Source organism: Cajanus cajan, chromosome 11 (genome assembly GCF_000230855.2).
Source record: "Cajanus cajan strain Asha chromosome 11, NIPB_CcT2T_4, whole genome shotgun sequence".
Taxonomy (NCBI): domain Eukaryota; kingdom Viridiplantae; phylum Streptophyta; class Magnoliopsida; order Fabales; family Fabaceae; genus Cajanus; species Cajanus cajan.
In genome coordinates, this window is record NC_138527.1 from 46,306,705 (window position 1) to 46,327,830 (window position 21,126).

At 30.9% G+C, this 21,126-nt stretch overlaps 2 protein-coding genes across 3 annotated transcripts; one reads left to right on the plus strand and one right to left on the minus strand.

The window, feature by feature from the left end:
- The first annotated feature begins 4,575 nt into the window (after positions 1-4,575).
- LOC109796904 (mitochondrial carrier protein MTM1) lies at positions 4,576-8,380 on the plus strand. Its single transcript, XM_020356753.3, has 10 exons — positions 4,576-4,892; positions 4,984-5,061; positions 5,130-5,234; positions 5,999-6,058; positions 6,196-6,366; positions 6,441-6,534; positions 6,737-6,828; positions 6,910-7,059; positions 7,670-7,728; positions 7,872-8,380. The coding sequence occupies exons 1-10, from the start codon at positions 4,770-4,772 to the stop codon at positions 8,005-8,007; spliced, it is 1,068 nt and encodes a 355-aa protein (XP_020212342.1). The 5' UTR covers positions 4,576-4,769; the 3' UTR covers positions 8,008-8,380.
- Positions 8,381-12,290: 3,910 nt separating this feature from the next.
- LOC109797585 (tubulin gamma-1 chain) lies at positions 12,291-19,360 on the minus strand. 2 transcript variants are annotated; one of them, XM_083066123.1, is made up of 12 exons: positions 19,018-19,360; positions 18,064-18,264; positions 17,078-17,189; positions 16,273-16,673; positions 15,968-16,021; positions 15,787-15,891; positions 15,152-15,226; positions 14,996-15,040; positions 14,689-14,817; positions 14,458-14,562; positions 14,310-14,386; positions 12,291-12,714 (listed from the first exon to the last, which is right to left on the minus strand). In XM_083066123.1, the coding sequence occupies exons 1-11, from the start codon at positions 19,144-19,146 to the stop codon at positions 14,324-14,326; spliced, it is 1,419 nt and encodes a 472-aa protein (XP_082922249.1). In that variant the 5' UTR covers positions 19,147-19,360; the 3' UTR covers positions 12,291-12,714; positions 14,310-14,323. The 2 variants fall into 2 exon arrangements, with proteins under 2 accessions (XP_082922249.1, XP_020213259.1); XM_020357670.3 differs by having other exon boundaries at positions 12,291-12,671; positions 19,018-19,358.
- Between the last annotated feature and the right edge of the window lie 1,766 nt (positions 19,361-21,126).

Below are 21,126 nucleotides of genomic sequence, written 5' to 3' on the forward strand. Positions count from 1 at the left end.
TATATTTTTGTAAAAGTATATTAATATATATTAAGTTATATTTATCAAATTATTAGTTTATTTATAAAAAGGGTAAAAATATTATTGATATTAATTTATCAGTAATATTAAAATATTAATAATATATAAATTTTATTTATTTAGTAATAGTAAATATATATCATTTGATACATTAAAAAAAATATACGTTAATTTAAATAAACAAACAATTATATAGTTTTAAAACATTATATATATATTAAAATTTTAAAATTATTAAATTTTTAATGAGAAATACTAAAATTCCACAATTATGATATTTGAGAGATTAAAATTGTTCAATTAAAAATTGTGAGACTAAAATTACACAATTATAATCTTTTAAGGACTGAAATTACTCAATTAAAACCTTAGAGATCAAAATTGCATAATTATAATATCAAAAACACAATTAAGTAAATAATATTTTATTCACAGTTCTGGAACGGACCGTTCTGGTCTGAAACCAGAACGGCCCTTGCTGATTTCAGAACGGCCCGTTTTGAAAGCAGAACGACCCGTTCTTCTTCACTGGTGGTGTTTTAATTTTGCAACCAGAACGGCCCGTTCCGATTTCAGAACGGGCCGTTCTGGGTCCAGGTGTTTTCAAAAAAATTCTCATCCACGTGGATGCCACGTATGCATCTACGTGGCGTCCACGTGGCCAAAAGTTAACACCGTTAAAGCAATTTGGACGGAAAGTCCCACATTGAAACTAATTAATTAATTTAGGACTAAATTGAAACCAATTAATTAATTTGGGATCAAATTGAGACCAAAAATTAATGAGGGACTAAATTGAAACAAAAAAAGATTATAAGGGACCAAAATAGGGTTTTAACTAAAATGTTACTAGCATTTTTCCTAGGAGAAATTTGTCATAAGATAATTTTTTTTAAGTGAGTTAAATCTTAAAAACTTTTTAATATTAGAACAAGTTTCAAAACTTACAACACTTGCATAAAAATTTATTATTAATTGATAGTTATTTTTATGTTTATATAATTGATTATTTTAATAAAATTAATAAAATTTAATAAGTTAGTTGATATTAAATATATTTGTATATTAAAAATTAAAATTATTCTTAATTTAAAATGTATACCGAATGAAAATAATTGAGGCATAGAAAAATTTTTATAAGTTACAATGATATTTATAAATTTTCATCTACTAACTTATAAAAATTTACATAAAAATATAAATTTTCATCTTCTAACTTATAAAAATTTACATAAAAATATAAATTTATAAACTTAATAATATTATTTTTTATTTATGTTCATCTTATTAAAATATTTTTTTCATCTTCTAATATTTAATTTATATAAATAATATAAATAAAATACATAACTATTCTTTTATGATACTTAAAAAACTATTTATTTAATTTTATTATTATAAATATATTTTAATTGTAGGTAATATTAATATTTTTAAAAACACACACACACATATATATATATATATATATATATGATACATTCTAATTTATTAAATTTAAATTTTTTTCAAATAATAACTTATTAATTTTTTAACTTATTAAAATTATAACTTATTATAAATATAACTTATTAAAATTATTATTTACTTAAATTTTATCTTATATTTATAATATATTTTTGAACTATTTTTAATATTTAATTTATATATTTATATATATATATATATATATATATATATGTTAGAAATACTATAAATAAATAAAAGTTAAACCCTGCACGGAATCCAAATCTCAAAAATCAAATTCCAGCAAGAAAAATGACATATCCTTATAAATTAAATTAGAAGAAATGAATATTGTACCGAAATTCGACTCTTTAAAAATCAAATTTTAATCATATACAATAAAATAATTTATATCCGTAAATATATTATGAAAGTTTATTTTTATATTTTTTTAAAAAAAATTCTAACACAGTAAAAACTTGGTCATATCAGGGTAGAGGAGGTCCTTAATGGTTCTCTAGGACGGCTAGGGCTCTAATAAAGACGATCTAATCTATCTGCCTTTTCATGACAGTGCTCTGCTCCACTAACAATTAGTATTAGAAACTAGAAAGACGTTGTAAGACCCATGTAATGAAATTTTTATTCTTCTCAGTCGATCTCCCTTTAAAGTCTGAATCGTTCTCCTTTCGGTGTATCAGAAAAAAGGCTGCCACTGCAATCCTAGATTGGTTATGAAAGAATCTACACAAGTTGATCATGTGATTCGCTTCTTGTTCTTGTTCTTGTTCTTGAGAATTTATTACCATTTTCCTCTCTCCTATGTGTTCTGTTCTTTCTTTCATATTACATTAGTGAAACAAACATATATAGTTCAAGTCCAAGAAGATGCTTCCTCATGAGTCGTAAGCGATTAATATTTAACATGAACAACAACCTGATGCAAATGCATGTCCTCGTGCGTCAATTTCGTGCAAATAGTTTCTTTATGCCCTATCACACAATTCATACAGGGACCCTCTCATAAATGACCATAATGACAATGATTTTTTTCTTAATAAAATAGTATATATTATGTTTTCTTTTTTCCTTTTAAATATGAGGTGTTTTTATAATATTTGACTTTATAAAAATTAATAGTATATATATATATATATATATATATATATTAAAATTTTATGTTAATCTAAGATGATTTAATACTTTAATTTTATCAAATAAAATTAATTTAATATATACATTTCAAAATATATTAAAATATAAATACTTTAATTATTTTTAAATTATTATTTAATTTTAACAAATTTTGATATAACCATATAAAGTGATATGAACTTTCAATTTGAAGGTTGAATTTAAAAAATTCACATTTAATATAAAGTTATTAAATGATATAATACTTAGTAAAAGTCACAATACAGTAAAATATTATGTTATTTTTTATTATTTAATATAATAAAAATCCATAATTTTTAAATAACATTTTAAAGTATTCTTAAAAATATTTATGATCAATCAAATAAATTTTTATGATTTTTATGAATCATAATTTTTAGAATTTAATATTTTCATGAATCATAAGTTTAAGGATGAAAATAGTTTGTCTATGCCAAAAGCAATATTAATTTTTCTTGAAAAATGTTGTTATAAAAAACAAAAAAATTATTATATTGATTTTAGTAATTTGATTCCTTCCAATAACTTTTTCTTTTCTATATTATGTCTTGTTTGACAATTCAATTTGATTGCAAGCATTAATCTTCATAACGTTCGCAAAAAATGTCTTATCATGTTTGTTTAACCCCAAGCGTGTGGTTCAGTGGTAGGGGTTGATCCACGTTTGAGTAAGGTCAGGAGTTCGAATACTCCAGAGACGAATAAAAAAAAAATGTTTGTCTATCAAAGTGTTGTTTGATTATAATGAATGAGTGTCAGCTTTATAGTAAAAACTTAAAATTTTATACTCAAATTTTTCCAACTATTTTATTTATTTATAGATTTTCATTTTCATTAACTTTATTTGGTTGTATAATAACATTCATCTTTCTTTTTCCAAAACAAAATTAGTTTTTTAATTCATAAAAATAACTTAATTATATTAAATTACGTAATTATAAGTATATAGATTCTCACAAAATATTTAAAATTATTATTATACTTTTTTGATAATTTATCAGAAAATATCTAATCTAAAGGATTTAGTCAAAAAGATCTAATACAGATGATTTAGTTAGGTATTATATCTTTACCTTTTCATGTTTGTGATTGTTGAGTAAATGTGTCCTTCTGGTTATTTGTCATAGAAGGGATCTAATTACGAGTCTGGTCAAGTACTTCTATCAATCATACTCCTATCAAATCAAGTATTCAACTCTCTAAAATGTTAACACAAATTTGATTTCAAACTTATATTTAACACAATTTTCCTAATAATAATTATGATTGAATATCAAAATATGATATCTAATATCAAATAAATATTTGCAAAATTTCAAGATTCCCAATGCTCACAAAGACACAATAATTAGTAAGTAATACGTATAAAAATTCTCTTTCTACGCAAAATATACCTTTTAACATAATTATAAGTCTAATTGTTTAATTTTTTATATATATAAAAACACTTCTTTTTAATAAAATAAGTTTTTTTTATTTACTTTTTGTTATGTTTGTCTAAATTTTTATATATGTTAAATTTAATCACATAAAATGCAACTTTACATATTAATTTTGTGCAAGTGTTAGGTAGTTATTTATATCCTTTGTGACATTTATCATTTTTCATTGCATTGTAACCCTGTCAACCACTCTATCGTGGCCAACACCACCCATGCGCCGTGGAGTCAAAATCACAATTTACTTGACATAGAAAATTGGGTTTTAGCGAAGGGCATAAGGGTCAACTTGTATTATAACAAAGGGTAAAACAAATCTAATTAGAGATACATATATCCTAATAAAATGTAAAAAATAATGTTTATATTAAATCTCCGACAAACAAATCATTCAAATATATATCATAATAAAAGAAGGTTTTTTTTTTTTTTTTTTTTTTTTTTTTTTTTTTTTAATTTAAACTTTTTGAATGGACTTGTTTGGTTTGTAGGATATTGGTGTTGTGAATTAGGTTGGTGTTGGTCGGTCCAAGTGCAAAGTCCAAACCATTCTGAAACTTTCTGGCGCCCTCAAATTGACGCCACGAATCTCTCCAATTCGGTGAACAAGTATTTTAATTTTGAAGGTTTCTACGAACCAAACCTAAACATTACGAATGTTGATGTTTTGAACGAAAAGTTTTTCTAATGTCACCAACACATTCCAATACCAATTCCGACACGCAACTCAGAATCGGAGAACGGGCTTTTTCCGCCGCCGGTGCCGCCTTCTTGTCTGCCATCATCGTCAACCCCCTCGATGTCGCCAAGGTATCTATCAAATTCTTTTATTAATCATAGAAGCAAAACACAAATAAAAAATCCAATTTAATTATATGAATAAAACGTACTCTGCTTTCAGACAAGACTCCAAGCACAGGCTGCAGGTGTTCCCTACCAGGATGCTTGTCGAGTGCCATCATCTTATCAAACTAACACGGTAATCATTCTTCAAAGTTTTAGTTAAATTTGGCTATGTACAATTTTACTAAATTTGTTTATTTTCAGATAATTAGATGTCCTGCTATGCACTCATTTTCCGGCTCTGAATGTCCTACTGGATGTAACCGCTATAAAGGGACATTGGATGTTCTCTATAAAGTTACACGGCAGGTAAGTGCATGTGGTTATTAAACTAAATTGCAAGTTTAGTTTTTATTCTCTCTCAACTGTTGTGAAGATAACAACAGCTGTTCACTATGTGAGTGCTTCTGCTTAGCGGATTGTTTTCTCATACAATAGTAATTTCCAATGGGTTTGTATTGATTTGGGGTCATGTCAAGTCAAGGTGGTGTTTCCTTGTTATTATTATTTTTGCTTTAGCTAATACAAGGTGAAACAAAAAACATGGGAGTGCCACTTGCTGCGTAATATTATTGTGACAGTACCTTAACTTCCACTGATACACAAGACATGCACCTGATTGGGGATAGTATTAGATGGATAGAACTGTTTATGATGGAGAATATCCTTTTGGGTTGTTATAGGTTTGATATGGAAACTTAGGTAATAAGTTTTGCTTATTTATTATGTAGACATATGACCCTCTCAAGACTAGGTCTGTAAAAGTGGGGGTGGGGGAAATCGATTACTTGTATTTTTATAGGCTTTCATGATGAAGGGGAATTTCTGCGGGTACACATCTGTTTAGGTTCAATTGTAACGGATAACTTCCTTTTGATTTTAAGGATGAGATGTTGTAAGTCGGACCATAAATAGATTTATTCACAAATATGGTAGCTGGTAATTTTGTTCAAGCATGCATCGTGTAGAAAACATTGTGGAGTGAATTTTGTACTTGATTGCTTGTATTTTTTTTCTCTTCGGCTCACGTTAATAACTTACTATAAGAGGGTTCAAAAGGGTGAATTTTGCAGGAAGGCTTTATGAGATTGTGGAGAGGCACAAATGCAAGTTTAGCATTGGCTGTGCCATCTGTAAGCTCTCTTTCGAGATCTGGAATTCTGTTTTGAGCCTTACGGTTTACTTTAGGGGATGACACTGTTCATTTTGTCTCCTTATCTCATATATAAGTTATATACTAATTGTCTTTTGCTTTTTTGTTGTCAAATAGGTTGGAATCTACATGCCTTGTTATGATATTTTCCGTAACATGATGGAGGAGTTTACAACTCAGAATGCATCAAGCTTAACACCTTACGTTCCATTAATTGCAGGATCAATTGCACGCTCATTTGCTTGCATTTCTTGTTATCCTGTAGAACTTGCTCGGACTCGCATGCAGGTAAAAAAATTAAATGCTAAAATGGAGGGAGGTTGAAATTTTCTTTTCCTTACATGTTTTCTCTTGTGCTTTAGGCATTTAGAGTAAACCATGGCAAGCCTCCAGGGGTGTGGAAAACATTGCTTGGAGTCATCCACCCTGCTAATGGCACAAGTATTTTTGAAAACTGTAAGTGTACAATAGGCATCTTCTTTGATTTATCTCTGTTTAACTTTGGAGTTAATTCATGTTTAGGCACACTTCGCTTTATAACCTTTGTTTTTTAAATCAATTGCCAAATTTTCAGCTTCCATTGCACTGTATGATGTCCAGTTCTTTTGGTTGCATCTGTTAGTAAGTAGTAACAAATGTGATTACATATTTTGAACAGTACGGAGGTATCGTTTCTGGTGGACTGGCCTCGGAGCACAACTTTCTCGGGACGTTCCATTCTCTGCAATTTGCTGGTCAACCCTTGAGCCAGTAAGATTTTGTTATTGAAAAAAAAAAAAAGATTTTTGTTTGTTTGGGGAATTGTGTTTTGACTTTGAAGCTACTTCACAGATTAGGAAAAACATTCTTGGTCTCGTGGGTGATGAAACAAGTGCAGCCACTGTCCTTGGGGCAAATTTTTCTGCTGGTTTTGTTGCAGGAACTATAGCATCTGCTGCCACATGTCCACTGGATGTGGCTAAAACTCGACGACAAATAGAGGTTCTTTCTCAAAACCTTGCTTTTAGTGCATATCTTTCTATTCACTTCAATCAACCTGTCCCTACCAAGAAAAGGCAGAAATTTGGACCTTGCATCATTAGAAAGGTGAAATTTATGTTCTGAAAACACTATGCAAGCTGCTGACTTAAATCCAACTTCCGGTTTGGCCTTTAAAACCAGCAAGCTAAGCCTTAGAAATCAGAATAGTTTGTTCTCAGATAGATGTGTCATTTAAGAACAGTAAACAGTACCAACTTTTGACTCATTTTGGGTGTTCATATTTTCAACTATTCATGTTTACATTATCATGCATAAACTTGACATCGAACTTCAAATTCAATTAAAAGTTGTACGCAAGTGCGACCCAGTTAGAATTTTTAGCCATTGCTAAACTTTGTAGGTTTGGTTCACAAGGCAGATTAACACAGTCATTGATATGGATTTCCATCAAGTCTAATCTTTAAAAAATGATGAGTAGACAATTTTCTTTACAGGGACATTTTTCCAATGTTTTGGTGGGATTCACGTACATTGAATTAATTTGCATCCATAAAATATACAGTTTGATGACTTCATTTGCTAAAACATGGTTTCATTTGCATTTTCCCAGAAGGATCCTGAAAGAGCATTAAAGATGACTACAAGAACAACATTAATTGAGATTTGGAGGTATGTGCATCTTCCTAAACTGGTTATTGGTATGAATCATCTGATTTCTTGCTTTGTAGATCACATTATTTCTGGAGTAAAGAGGGAGTTTTAGGACATAGGCTTTGGACTGACCTTGGTACTCCACACTTTTCATGGGACAGGGATGGAGGATTAAGAGGGCTATTTACAGGTGTTGGTCCTAGAGTAGGTCGTGCAGGTCCATCGGTTGGGATAGTTGTCTCCTTTTACGAAGTTGTCAAGTTTGCCTTACAGAATAGACATCCAACTTCATCATAGAAGATACTTGCATTTATCATCTGGAGCTTTCAATTCCATTTGTAAAGTTAGCTTAGTAGTCAATTACATTACATCAATGACAACAATCTTTATCTCATGCCCAGAAGAACCATGTTCCTGACATTGCAAGTAGTCAGGGCACAAGAGGCAACAAAACACTCGGCAGTGGGCACCTACTAATAAGTAACAATCCATTTATTGTCTTCCACATGCCTTGACTCCCTTTAGATACGCATTAGTACAATTTTTCATCATTACATCCTTAATTATGAGGAAATTTAATGTGTCTTTGTACGAATTGAGACAGAGACGACCCTTACCAGCAAGGTGATTAGCTTGCTCAGAGAAAATAGGTTTCGTTTTGTTTGATTAACTATCACACGTCCAATTCATTAACTTTTACAGGCAAATATCTGTTTGCGAATATTATGATAGATCCATGTCTTAGGAAAGGAATATTTTTATGGAGTCTAAGCATTAGACATGAGAATTTCTAGTTCTGTTATGAATCAACGGACAAACAGGTAGATACAATTTTGATTATTTTACGTTACCTTTTTTGATATTTCTTTTACATCTTTGAGAAAGCAGATCTTTTTCTATCTTTTATAATACTTAGCATTTTATCACATTTAAAGGAGTGTAAAAGGATTATAGAAAAAAAAAAATCTGAAATGAACATTTTATTATCAATTTTGTTACTCTCAAGAGCCTAGCGCTGGGCCACATTAATGGTGAGACACTCTTTAAAGTACTAAAAATGTAATGATGGAAATGGGAAAAATATGAGATTAAGACGTACTGATATGTTGAGTGTATGTGTTTTGTTGAGTATTACAACTACGTAAATGTATCTCTCCCTTCTCCTCTAAGATAGAGATCTTAAAATATTATAAACATCAGTGGACTTTTAAAATTGGAACAGGACAGTAATTTTTTTGGTGTTTGGGTGTGCAACATTGAATTTTAAGTGAAATTTATTTTGAGCGAAATAATTTATGTTAGATGTTTTTAATACAAAGTTTCGGATCTAACACCAAATCAATTGTAAAACACAACGTATGGTTTAACCACTGAAATCTATATTTACGAGCAAACTCATGTCAACATTACGAAATAGCATAGAAGCACTAATGCATTATACACTTCGAGATTGATGTGCGTCAGGGGTATCTATTGTATAGCAGTTTTAAATTTGACACGGATCCATTGTATAACGTTGAATCAATGCACACTAAATATTTGAAGTTGTCAACATTTGGTGGGTATTTCAACGTTAATATTTAATTAAAACTTTAACGTAGTTTTAGACGATTCAAGGTAGGTAAATTCAATCGTACACTTGATAACATAAATTTTACGTAATACAATGCATTTAGAAGAATAATAAATTACCATTAAGGTGTAATGATAATGATAATAATAATCAAACTGAATACACTATTTCCTCCTCTAGCAATCATCCACCATCAAGTAACAATGAAAGAGGTAACATAATGTAAAATTTTGGGGGATTAGAAGAGAACAAAAGAAAAAAGGAAATAGAAGATATTTTAAAACACTCGTTATAAATTATAATGTCCTTTTCCATGAAATAAATTGAAGCTGAGCCCCTACTATGTTCAAATTCTATGATAAAGCAGCATCAGAATTGATGGGAAGAAGCATCAAAGGGGTGGATGAGGTACGTCAGCACCAGTGCCACAAGCATCAACACGTATGCAATCCCTTGGTCTATTGAAGTACCTGAAGAATAACAAGACAAAATAAAAACATCAGTTAAAAACAAAAAGAAATTCAGTTACTGTCATGTCGTGCTGTTTTATCCACCAGCAGAAAACTACATTGGAAAACAAGTGTCATTTCATTATAACACCTACGGTGAAAAAATACATGTTAAATTATCCTGGGATCTAGATCTCCTCAACTGAATTAGGTTCCAACACTACCACCACTTTTCAAAGACCATATTCAAGTCAAAATCTCACTGAATAAGTTTTTTCATAAGCATTTTTAGAATAGAAAAATAAAAAGAACAAATGAAATAAACTTCTTTATAAGTTAATTTAATTTATAAAAAAAACTAATATACACAAGGGAGGATTCGAACTCCTATCTTGTTTAAGCGTGAATCAACCCCTACCGTTGAACCACACGCTTGGGGTTAGATAATTTCTTATTAATAAAACAAAAGGCCGAACAATTTGTTGGAGACATGAACAAATTTTAAAATTGAATGCAACATTAGATTGTTGATTCTTTCACAAGGAGAAGGAGAAAAAACTTCAATAATTTTTATGAAACAAGGAATGGGAGAATTACCATCACTGGTTGGAGCAGGAGCAGGTGCAAGGGATTGTGCTTCAAGAACAGCAGGTGAAAAAATGGCAAAGACAAAAGTATAGATGGCCAAAACTTCGGAAGCAGCTTTGAAAAATGCCATTTTTATTTCACAGTCTCACTTGGAAGCCTTTCTAACGAAAAACAGTTCAATGTGTTTAGAAAACACTGAAATGGAGCCACTTTTATATGGAAGAAAGTCAGTGAGAGTCAGAGGTGTGGTAGTTTGATGTGAGCCGGTAAATATGAAATATGATGGCATCATTGTAGGGTTTTCAGTGTCTCTCTTCCTTCTCTTTCGTTCAAATGGGACCACCTGCACGTCTTTTCTTGTGTTAATTTGAATTGAAGATAACAAGGCCATGTGGTAGTTGTTTATTCTCTTTTCAGTCTTTTCTCTTTTTCATTTTGTTGTTAATTTGCTATATATGTATGTGACTTCATTAATCTTTCTACCCGTATGTGGTTATGCTTTGCAAAACAAAATTATAGTTTTTTCATTCAATAGACTCTTTTGCATAGACATCTTGTTTTTATTCTCTTAATGTTTTTCGTCGCTTTGACCAAAGGAGTGGAAAGAAAATACTATTTTAGTGTGACAATAAAATATTGTGGATCAGTTGCATGATCCCTATTTCTCTGAACTTGGAATTATTTAGAAGATAATGGTTCATTTGGCATTTTGAAATTATTGTTCGTAATATTAATTTTAATTTAATTTTTTTAGAACTAAAAAGAAGAGTTTTAATAAACAATGTTAGTTTAGGTAGCAAGTAGCAACGACTACGTTGACAATGGTATATGCTTTTGAGTCAATTGTTGATGCTTTGATAAACTCAAAACCCCTAAGAAAGTTCGAATTGGGTTTGTTTGTGGTGGAAAGAAAGAGGAATGAAATGCATTGGTTGTATGTGACGATGGACCACCTATTGATATTTTGAAGAGGCCACAAGATGTTGTAATGCATTGATCTTCATCTGCACTTTGGTTTGGAGATGGTGAATCCCGTATCTAAAGGTGTATAAACATTGAAAAGAGAACATCCCATGTGCTCTTGAATCATGATATGGCTTCACACTATCATATTCTTTCAACGCATTAGTACTAGCAACTAATAACTATTAACTAGTAATAATGCTTCTTGCTATCTTCTGCTAATCCTATCACAACATTTCCCAGCTACACCACACGGAAATAGATTCTCGGTTGCATCAATTATAATACAAATACTGACATTTATTTCATCTAAGTTCCTAACCTTAATCACTTGCTAACATTTTAGTCTTTAACTTTATGTCAATATTATCACTTAATTTGTTTGTTTTTTTTTTAAATTAGACTAATATGATCGACAGGTTGCACTTATAAAAATTTATTCAACTTCAAAGACTAATGTGACAATGTGTATGAGACTACAAGTTATGATGCATCGGAAATACTTAATGAAAAGGGGGTGAAAAAAATGGGAACTAGACGAAACACGGAAGATAGAATCTATGTACTCATAATTTATGTATGACAACTGAACCAACTAAGCTGACTTGAGAAGACATGTTAAATTTTGCACATCGTAGTTAGCTTTTTAAATAGATAATTATGCTATTGACATGCTTTGGACCGTTTTCGTTCAGACATTTTGTATCCGTTGTAATTGATTTTTTTTTAAGAAATTAATTATGATAATCAATTTTAAAAAATTAAAATAATATTGTAATTGAAATTAGGCCTTTTTTATTCTTTAGTTGCCAAATTGGTTTTTGGTTACACTACATTTGATTGTTACCAGATGAAATTAGGGCGCAACCATGTGTTTTTTTCTACCAAGTCCCTTTCTCTAATTTATTATTAGTAGACAAACGCCACTGGTCACGGTGTCGATAATTGAGGAATCCAAAGCAATTCAAAGGGACCGTATAATAAAAGGTGAATCTCTGCACCACGTGAATCGTGTAAATCAATGCCAACATCAATTTAAATGTTTTAAGATTCATGCTAAAGCAACAGCAAGATAACCTAACAAACACGTCAGATCCAGATAATAAAGCTAAGTTTCTTCATTCTCTACATTTCAATGACCAAACAACCAACCAACCAACCATATACATTGCTGAAAACGAATCAATACAGAGAGATTCTGTACCCAATCTCCCTTGGGCCCCAATGATTAGCAAACAAATACAAACCAAATTAATCACACGGCAAACCATCTCATAACACCAAAAAATATTGAAAACTTAATCAGAAACCTTGTTGATCTCACAAAAATCCTTTCCTTTTTGCGCTTCCTTTGTGGTACCTCCAGTGATTTGGTTCAGGCTTCTCACCTTCCCATCAAGTATTCAAAAGATTCTCAGACACATGATAAAACTATTTAAAAGAAACACTGTGAGGTTTAAATTATCACTCAACCATGTGGTTCTACCTATTTACGAAACTCCATAGATTTGACTTCAAGTGAAAACTCGACTGGCAACATAATAAGTTTCATTTTCAGCGGATCACATATTCAAATTTAAACTATTTTAATAAAATTGTGTATTGCAATATAATTCCTATTTACTAGTCCAACAAAAGACAATTGAGGCTATTAAATTAAATCATTAGAACATGCATTTTACCAACGGGTACGTGTGAAGTTAGATCTTACAAAGTACATCAAATTCACAAAAAATTATATAATTTAAAATTAATTGATACAATGATACACCATTTTATTTTAACATATACAATATTTAAAGTATGAGTAAATATATATAATTAGATTACATTCCTACAGATGTTGAAATTAGGCAAAATTAATCAGAAAGTCCCTGAACTATTTGAATATTTTTAATTAGGTCTCCAAACTACAAAAGAAAAATGTTAAGTCCTTGAAGTTAGTTTATGACAGTTTAAAATAGTAAGAAAATGATAAATTTTAAAAAAACTTGTAGTGAATACAAAAAATGAGGACTTAATGTTAGGTCCCTGATAAATCTTAAGGACTTAATTAAGAAAATTGTAAAAAATGAGTAAAGACTCAATTATTGAGGAACTAGTCAAAAATTCTCATATAATTCGGGGACCTATAGTTTAATTTAACCTTAAAATTATATAAAATTTAATATGCACGTATAATCATCAATGATAGTATTAAATGTTCCAAAACCCACCGTAAGGTGAAATAAAAAATGGAGAGATGGGGCAAGGCAGAATAGACAAAATAACACCGAAAGTAAAATATTATTTTTTTTATGGGAAACAGACTCAGACAGCATGCGCGTATACTTTCGCACGGTAAAGACATTTCAAGGAAAGCAAGCCAAAAAATTGCTCCAGGCGGATTTGAACCTAAATGGTGTGCATGCAAGGTAACCACATTTAACATTCAATTTCAATCTTCATCTTTTCCTATTAACTAGCAAATATCATTTTTTTTTAATATAAATGCAAATATTTAAAAACTACAAGTTCAGATTTAGAATTTGTTTGAATATAAGCTTATAAGCACTTTTGAAAGCTTTTCTACTCTCTATTTTTAATAGAGAAGCTCTAAAAAATACTTCTAACTTGTATTCAAGGAAACCCTTGGAGGGAAAAGATAACGTTTAAAAAAAATAATAATTTGAAAGTACAAGTATTTAAATTTTAAGATGTAGGACATTTTAGTATGAAAAAGATAAAAGTAATTTAAGAAAGTGGTGAGTGAAGGAGGGCAAAAAAGAGATTTTAATGCAAAATAAATATTTTATAACAATAATTTGAGAATTTTGCAAGATATAAAAATAAGTGATAAATAATGGTAAAGCCACATGTCACAAGAAAAAAAATAATAGAATGAGATATTCCCATGTCCAACCAAGGATAAAAAGAATACAACAACAGCAAAAGATTGCAATTTTATTTATCTTGATATAGAAAGAAAGTAAAATAAAATCCAGAAACATAAAGTAAGCCTAAATTATGGTCTAATCATAGCTTACTTGGTTTTTTCACGCTACTGATTTGGATCCAATGATCCCGTAGCATTGCCTTCTCCTGTTAGCATGTTGTTTGGATCCTAAAAAAGGGGGGAAATTAGCAGTATGCAAAATGAGCTTAAAACGGCAAGTGAGGTTATAGAGCATTTACCTCCATTCCCCATTTGATATAATCCGGGGACTCACAGGCTTTATATTCATCAACCAAACTCTCAATTATATCCCTTGATTCATCAAATTCTGAGAGGTCATTGTCCTGTCAATTTTTTATTGATGTTATCACATGAAATGACCAGTAGTACATGAAGATGCTACAGGCCAAAGAAGTATTTAAAGGATGCAGATTGGTATCAGATTATGCATATGAAAGTGTCACACTTACAGCAAACATTGGGAACTTCCTGTAGGCATCTATAAAGGCTTGTTTCTTTCTCAACTTCTCATACTGGCTCAAAGTTTTACTGAAAAGATGACGGATGCTAGTATGGCTTGCAAGCATAAGGCCACTGACCTACCAAATGTAGCACCTATAGGTTATTTCTTAACCCAATTTATTGATTTTTACCTCGGAATGTAAACCATTTTCCAAAAAAACATGTTGACTATCTTCAGTATAATAGATAAAATACGCAGGAAAGTAAGATAAGCATTACAAGAAAGACTGAAAGAAAAAGTATATAGAGTCCCACCCTGTGTGAAGTTTGAACATATGGAGACTTCCTCGATAGAGCAACCTACCAGAAGTGTACGAAAAGAAAAAATATCAGATTGTGTCTTAAAACTAAATATAAAGGAGACAAATTACCCATCCGCCACTTTAACTTGCTTTGCCACAGAATGCAGACCTGAATACTAGCAGGACCCCACTCAATAAAGTTAACTAGTTTTCTTTCACGTATCCTCTGCAAACTTTCATGAACCTAAATCCATTCAAACAGATAAAATCATGACATGGCACAGCGCTGTTAAAATATTTACATACTAGAAAGTAGAAACATGATAGTTCACTATCATAAGTCAATCTGGGCAAGCAGCAACTTGATGAAAACTTTTAAAAATACAAATAGCTAGAAAGGCTTGCCAACATCAAAGGAAGATTAATTTAAATTTTTCTAACACCTATAAATTTTTCAAGGATTTTGACTAAAGTATTGAATTGCTTAAGATTTTGTGACAGAAGAAGCAAAATATTTAATTTGAATAGAAGCAGCAAATTGGTGCTTCACACCTTCACCTACAAAGCAATTTATAAATATATATATATATATAGAAAAAAACTATCTCTTCATAATAATGTTTTTGCATAATTTTATTAAGAAAGCATCTCCTGAAAATAAAAATAGAAACATAAATCTCACGGCAGGACTAAAAAAGCATTTAGCAAATGGTTGACAAGATGATTTATTTTTTGTAACTTGGTACAATTTACTAACAGGTTAATTCAGAAGTATCAATAATACTGCATAATTATTCTAATTACCTGAGTTGGATCAACCTCTCCTTGGATGATATTCAGAATTGATATATATTTTGCTTGGCTAGCATCTTTGGTCCTAGCATAAGAAGAGACCATAATATTCTTTGCCTGACAGGAATATACATGTCAGTAGATCACATAGGCCACACAATATGAAGCTTAACTGTTTAGGCAGTCAATATACCTGCAGAAGTCTTCTCATAACATCAAGGACAGTGGTCTTCCGAATTACATTAGCCTGCAAGGAAATCTCATCAAGTTTTTCAATGTTTCTCCAGAAGTGTTGTTGTGCATCTATCAATCAGATTATAGTGATGTAAAATGGCAGGAACAAAGACAGAGACAAATTCATAATTTCAGTGCTGAACTCCTCCAGTTCAACAATTTAACAAAACAGAAATCATTACAAGTGAAGACACAAATTTAGGCAAAAAAATTTATGCTCCAAAATATTATTTTGGGAGAAAAAAAATGGCATGGTGATCTTACCTGACGTTCCACAGTCAAAGGCGTATATCCTGTCATTAGAAAATGGCATCTTGGTGTTGGAATCAAAGAGGAAAGAAGACCAACCAAGTCATTATTCATGTACCCTGGATAACGAAGAGTTGTTGTGCTGGCAGACATTACAGTAGAAACTAAGGAATTTGTTTGAGCAAATGTTGGATTTGATAAATGAAGCCGTTCCACAGCAATTCTATTTAGTGCAGTATTGTCAAGAACTACAACACAATCTGCATTAAGTGTCAGTCGCTTGAGTGTCAAAAGTGAATTGTATGGTTGGACCACCACATCACTTGTCTCCATTTGGTTAGGAAACACGCTGTATGTCTGAACCAGTTTTTTGCTGTAACGGTCATTCAAAGTCTCCAACAAGTATGAGCCCATACCTTAATAAAAGTAAGGAAATGTACTTAATACGCAACATAAATTAAATAATAATAATAATAATAATAAAACTACAAAGATGAAAAATCTCAACAACAAAAAAAATTCATCTTGTACATAGCAATTTCAAAGGCAAACAGGAATTCCAACCACTGTATTATAGGCAATTTTATTCCGAGATAAGCTAAAAGGTGTGATCCACTTCAATTTCCTCTCTTAACTTTAAGGGTAGAATTATAAGTTTTGGGTTAAAATTAAGAGTATAAATTAGGTGCAAATTTAGTCAACTAGTTTAGCAATCTTTTGCTTTTTCAGATGCACCCACTAAACAAATATTCAATTAGGAAGAGGGAAAACTGAAGAAACATATAGGATGTTTTCAGGCAAAGATGAGATGAAAAGACACCTGAGCCTGTCCCTCCAGCAATTGAGTGACATAGAACAAAACCCTCTAGACTGTCACTGCCATCTGCTTCTCTGTCAATCATGTCCATTATGTCTTCTTCAACATTTTTTCCCTGACCAGATAATAACAACCACATTAGTTAATAACTTTACCACTCATAGGATATTGCCAATCATAATCTTCCTTTATGTTTCAGAAAAGTTGAGCACAAAGTTGTTTAGTAGCAGAAGGTTGCCAATATCAGGTCAGACCATCTGAGGCATCTCTAGTTCTCGAAAACAAATAAATGTTATGCATGTATTATGTCTAGAAGTTTGGCCTGCAACTTTACATGATTTGCAAAGCAATATTTTTAAATTACCAAGTGTCGGTTAGGGCTTCAATAAATACCACAGCCATTTATAGACATCAATTACAACTGCATGTTACCCAACATTGCAGGATCATCATCAGTATCATAAAATGGGGACAAAAAAACTCATCACCAGTCTTGTGCTGTCAATTGTCAACATTGACCATCACATTGACTTAATCATCTGGTGTGTCCATAGACACACCCACATACATTGAACTTCTCTTTATGGCGTATAAACACCAAACAAATGGAGCATCAAATGTGCTACACTAAAGTACAAAAACATCTCCATATGGTGATACAGCATGAGTGTGGACTAGTGCCTGTTTGGTTTGAAGTTTGGTAGAATTGATTTTTTGAACCATTAAATGTGATTGAAATGTATGCCTAAGTTAATCTAAATCATATACTTACATTGGAACCTATGTTTTTCTATTGGAAAGTGCAAGGATTGATTTTGTAACTTTAAAGTTTAAACAAACAGGGACTCAAATGACCATGACACAATTTTACAATAATCAATTGTTAAATATTGAGAAGGAAAAATAATTCCAGGAAGTACCAAAGACGCAAAGTCATCAGTGGCATGCAAATCCTAATTACAGAATTCTCTAGTCACGTAGTAACAAACCTGATCGTATCCACTGGCCCAATTATTTCCGGCACCACCTCCATGATCTGAGACAAAGATGTTTTCATGATTGTAGAGATTTCGGTAGTCACTATTTTGAATTCCATTAATCACTCTTGGCTCTAAGTCAATCAGTAGAGCCCGTGGTATATAATGCTGATCATCAGCTTGGTAGAAGAACACATCTTTCCGATCACCCCCCTGCAGCATTTTAACCAAAATAAAAAAATGCAGAAGAACCAATCATCACCATTCACAAGTTGGGTATATGACGCATACTTATAGCTTCTAAGTTCTAACCATTCGTCACTCATTCATCATCAAAATTCATAGGACATGTTTGGATGAACTTTTGCAAAAACATTTTTGGGAGAAAAAAATAGTAAGAAAAATCAAAATAAATTTTTCCATAAGTTAAAACTAGCTTATGCATATGTTAAAAATAAGATTTTGGAGAAGCTAATAGGAAAGAGCTTGTACAAATTAGCTTAACTTATACATAAACTAATTTTAACTTATGAAAAAGCTTATTTCATTTTTACTTCATATTTTTCTCCCTAGAAGTGCTTCCGGAGAAGTTTATCCAAACAAAGCCTTAGTTGAATTAAATTCATTGTTGGATAAATGATTTCGGTAGTCACTTTTTTGGACTTATGGAAACTGGCAACTTAGCAAGCCAGCTACAGTAAGACAATGCTCAATGGGGACTAAAAGAATGCAAGGGTGAAAATTCCAAGTTTCCCATTCTTAAAATACCGTAAGATGGAAAAAGACAGTTAGATGCTATCTCGGTAACGAGAGACCAGAATTAACAAAATCTTGAACAGAGTCGAAAGTGAACCCAGGAGAAGTGAGATAAATGCAAAGATGGGAAATTGAATAAGTATCTAACATCGAGGGATAACTAGGAGAGAAAGCATTGGTGTAAGAATGAAAGGGTAAAAGAGAATGGACCTGAGTGGCGAAGTCTTCGAGGATGCCTTCTTTGCTGATGCCGTGTTCGAGGCAGAGCTGCTTCCAGAACTCCATGCCGATCTGATTCCCACATTGGCCAACCTGAAGAGTGATGATTTCCCTCGGCATTTTTCCTCTGCTAGGGTTTGCTCGCGGGGGAAAGCCCTTTTTCAAAAACTATATCAAAATGATGCGTTTCTCTCTCTCTCAACACTCAACACCTCACTCAACTCTTCTTCCACTGCTAATCTGTAATCATCATCTTTACCACACTCTAATTTCATCTCTTTATTCTCAAATTTATTTCTTTACACGCTTTTTCTTTTTCTCTCTATTTCCAAAACAAACTTTTTATTTTAATTTTCCTATAAATTATTGGGTGTTTATTTAGAAGTTAACATTCAATTGTGAATATATATATATATATATATATATATATGAGTAGGGTTCAAACGAAACCAGTGTAACTTTTACTAAGTGTTACACCGCTCAATAACTTTATATTAAATGTAAACTTTAAAAATTCAACCGTTAGATTGAAAGTTCATATCTCTTAGATCATATATGTCAAATTTTGTATTGATCCAAGAAGATTTGATACTTCATTCTCATAAAACAAAATTGACGTAATATATATATTTTAAAATATACTAAAATATGAACACTTTGATTTCAATCTAACGGTTGAATTTTTAAAATTCACATTTAATATAAAGTTATTGAGCGGTGTAACACTTAGTAAAAGTTACACCGATGTCATTTGAACCCTCCTTTATATATATATATAAAATATGCTGTCAATAAATTATATATTATTTTAAAATAACTATTATAAAAAATTAACAGTAATTTGTGATACAACAGTGATGTAAAATAAATAATTTACACTTTCAATTAGGGGTGAGCAACGGGTGGGTTTGGTCGGGTTCGGGTGAAAAATGTCCAACCCATTGTAAACCGACTTTGAAAAGTTGTGACCCATATCCGACCGACTGAGCTTTCGATTTGAGGCGGTTCGGGTTGAAACGGATTCGGATTTAAGCGGGTGGGTATAATCGGGTTTGAATTTTTTTGTAAACCAATTTACCTTAAGGAAGATGAAGCTTAAAACGATAAAAAAATATTTTTTAAATAGTGTATAAAAATAGAATGAAGGTGACAATAGATGGTGTAAGTAGATTCGTAGTTGAAACATTTACAAACTAAAGAAGCAAAAATAAAAGATAACAAAATTCATAGTTGTTACATGGAAAAGAAATATAAAGTTAGATTACAAAATCATAAGAAATCACAGTCACACAAAATGTACTCAAAATGGAGATAAGAAGATGGAAAAGAAAGACAAAGAAAGAAGCAAAAAGATAACTCTAAAAATGGACTAGTGTGTTGAGAAGTTGAATGAGGAAGGAGAAGACAAAATAAATATTTAAGTTATGAGAAAAAGGAAAAAAATAAGTTACAAATTGATGACTATATTATACTTGAAATAAAGACTTTTAAGTTTGGACCATTGTTGTTTAGTTATACAAAAGTAATAAAAATTTAAACTTATCTCATTTTCGGTTGGGTTCGGTTTTTGGCGGGTTTAAAAATTCAAAACCGAACCCGCCCAATATAACCCGTATAAAATCAAAATTTTGATTTACCCATAAGACCCGCCCGAACCCACCCAAAAACAATATTTTTTATCGGGTTTTTCGGGTTCGGTTCGGGTATCAGTTTAATGCTCACCCCTACTTTCAATATATTTTAATTAAGTTCTTTTATTTACTCTTTATTGTGTTGTATAAACATAATTATCCGGATGACCGTGGAACAACAAAGTAATAGAAATTGTTTGTTTTTGTCTCTAATTAAATGATTTATATATTTTTTTTAATGAAGTTTAAATATTGACAGTATTTTTTTTATAATCATAATATTTGTATAAAGTATTAATCATTAGAGATAATAATTAATCTCTGTCAAAGATCGTAAATATTAAATACAAATAATATAATGTATAATGTCATGTATAAAATGATTGGATAAAATTATACATCAAACAATTATAAAAAAAAATAATATCTTCTTTAATATACACGACTTTTAGCTATTTATTAACAAAAT